At 35.7% G+C, this 2,912-nt stretch overlaps 1 protein-coding gene and 1 long non-coding RNA gene across 2 annotated transcripts in view; one reads left to right on the forward strand and one right to left on the reverse strand.

Annotated features, from left to right (window-relative positions):
* Positions 1–760, forward strand: part of LOC112041088 (glucose-1-phosphate adenylyltransferase small subunit 1, chloroplastic) — a 13,079-nt gene extending 12,319 nt beyond the window's left edge. The window contains exon 9 of the mRNA XM_024073990.2: positions 408–760. Within this exon, the coding sequence (XP_023929758.2) occupies positions 408–524 (117 nt within the window). The 3' untranslated portion in view covers positions 525–760. The remainder of the gene's footprint in view (positions 1–407) is intronic.
* Positions 761–1,729: 969 nt separating this feature from the next.
* LOC136061950 (uncharacterized) lies at positions 1,730–2,519 on the reverse strand. Its single transcript, XR_010623790.1, has 2 exons — positions 2,412–2,519; positions 1,730–2,147 (listed from the first exon to the last, which is right to left on the reverse strand). It is a non-coding gene; the product is annotated as an uncharacterized LOC136061950 (long non-coding RNA).
* Between the last annotated feature and the right edge of the window lie 393 nt (positions 2,520–2,912).

Here is a 2,912-nt window from a genome sequence, read left to right on the forward strand (position 1 = left end):
GGGGGGGGGGGTTGGCGGGCGTGGGGCCTAGGGGAAGAAAGGGGACGGGTGAGTGGGGTTAGATATCAGCTGATACTCCACCAAAACCTCATTTTTCCTCTAAGGAAATCAATGTTAAATTGGAAATTCGAGCTCCTAATTGTTTTCTGGTGAAATTGATAGTTATTAAGTTTTCTGAGAAAGAAAATACATCAAAGTTGTGTGGCCTGTGCCTATGCACACACGCTCATCTATCTTTGGCATTTCTGGTTGCACACTGTATATAATGTTGTGCTCATCATTTATGTTGATTAGCTTCTTTCACATCTATTTTGTTTCCTTTTCTTTTTCTCTGGACATAGTAATCACATAAAGATGCTAATGTATCTAATGTTAACTTGAAGTTTAATGTGTAAAAATATTCTCAGATTCTTAACAGCGACAATGTACAAGAAGCAGCACGGGAAACAGATGGTTATTTCATTAAGAGTGGAATTGTCACCATAATCAAAGATGCCTTAATTCCCGGTGGAACTCTAATCTAGAAACGCACTTATTACCAGTCCCTGTTGACTATGGAAAATTCTTCCTCGTTACGGGTGAGAAGCTGTAATAGGAACTCTACTTCCATGGAAGGTTCCGTCTCCTGGCTGCTTTATGATGTATATTTCCCGGTAGTATAATGTAATTAGTTGAGGAAGAAACCTCGAAAGGGTATTCTAAGGTTTTTTTTCTACTTGAATAAGAAGCTCCTCTATATATATGCCTGCATTTCCCCTTTACTATCTTACCTGTACAATTATTTGATAGAAGCATATATGATATTCCATGGATAGGCTAGATAAGAGGTAAGATAGAGGGTTTCTATTTGAGTTGTGCAGGCATGGCATGGCTCTTACTACTTAACTCTGGAATCCCATGTTTTTTCTACAATCTATTATTGTTGGAGCTGGAACCATCCTGGTGCTCCAAAAAAATACAGCTTTCTTTCATTTTGGGGACACAGATTGAGGATAAAGAATCACATGAGGAACAACCTTCTATTTAGCATGCCAAACAAAATATACAGAAATTGTATTTCTTAGTAAGAAAGATTTATAAATTGCTTCGGCACAAAATAGGAGGACCCAGGAGAGCCGGGGCCCCTTCAAGAGAATAAAAAACATTACATTGGAGAGACCATTTAGCTAACGTATGGGCTGCTACATTTGCAAGCCTAGACACCCAAAAAATTGAAACTTGAGGAAACTAAGAAAACAAGCCTTGTATCTCTGAGCAAATGGGACGAATCCCCCATGGAGAAGCAAGAGGTATAATTAACAAGGGCATCATCGCAGACCTTAGAATCTGTCTCAATGAGGATGGGTGAGTCCTCCAGATTGACAACAACAACAAAGCCCATGCCGTTTAATTGCATTAACTTCAACTTGAAGAGAAGCAAACAACTCCCTTCTCCAATTCCCAGCTATTGTAGCCATAGAAGAATAATAAGGGCCAACAACACCATCCATATTGATTCCAAAGTAATTCTTGTTAAGGATGAGTCATCGATAACAAAAGCATTAATATTTATTTGTTGTGTAACCAAATGGTAGTGGGTTTTTATGCATAACTAGTTGCTAACCCATGCGATGCACGGGATAGTTTAACAAAATTAAATTGTGGCGCATCAATAGAGCAAAATGGTAGAAGAATTAAGAATATTTGTTGAAAGCTTCCTCTAATATACAAATGCTATTAAGCAAATATATTAGAAAAGAGTACATGGTACTCGTATTCTGTATGAGGACAATAAAAATATAAAAGTTGAAGGGAAAAATATCAAGAGAATACAATTTAACTGAAGAGCGATAGAAGTAACTCATACTAAACAATAATTGTCAAACAATTCTTGTATGTAAATATCTTACATATTATAACAATGACAGCAGTTTAAATCAACCACATATAAGTGGAAAGTCTTGTGCCACTAAATTTGAAGCTCATAAACATGAACAATCTCCATATCATTAGGTTTTATATGGATTGGGGCATTCAATGTTTTGGCAATATAAATGCAACATTGTGAAGAACTCCCCGCACTTGAATTGTGCTCCATAAGCCTATTAAAAATTACCTCTCGACGTTGCTAGTTGTATTGCATCGGTTTAGGGATTTCAAATTTCAACCTTCAACAAAATAAGAAAAAATAACATCTATCTAAATATAAAATTGAGTCAAAACAAATATAATATAAACCATGAAGTTAGGAAGAATAAAATTTAAGAACAAATTTTTCAAGCTCAAAACTAAATGTGATTGTCCCTTTTATCCAACTTAATTTTGTCATAAAATATCTCTCTTCAAAAAGGACAATATTTAATGTTGTCCACTATTCAAATTTGTAGAGATACCTAAACTGAATCATAAAGCTTCTATCAATATTTATATACCGTGAGGTGAGGAAGTCAGGAAGGAAGGAAGGCGGAGAGGCTGCAGTTAGAAGGGGTGAAACCATAGAATAGAAACATGGGAAGGGGAAGGAATCTGAAACCGTGCAACAAAAAATAAATCTGAAACTGTGCAATAAAAGGAAAACAGAGAGATTGAAACCGTGAACTTTGGGGAAGGGGAAGGATCCTGAAACGTGCAACAAAAGGAAAACTGAAATTTTGAGTAAACCGTTTTTCTCAAAGGGTTCTCCAAAGGGTTTAGGTTAAAAGGGGCTTTGTGCTTGGGCTTTATGGTGGAATTAAATTTATAAGTGGGCTTTATGTTGAAAAAAGGGCTGGGAAATATTTTATATTTGTGAGTAATTTAAAATTGATAAAAACTATTTAAAAATTATAGGAAAAATACAAAAAATAGAATAAAGATGATATGGCTGCTGATGTGGCTCAACGTGAGCGTAGCAACATTAAATGCTACGCTTCAGCTTTTAGTATTATATAGAT

This window comes from Quercus suber, unplaced genomic scaffold, assembly GCF_002906115.3.
Source record: "Quercus suber isolate HL8 unplaced genomic scaffold, Cork oak 2.0 scaffold_366, whole genome shotgun sequence".
Lineage (NCBI taxonomy): Eukaryota > Viridiplantae > Streptophyta > Magnoliopsida > Fagales > Fagaceae > Quercus > Quercus suber.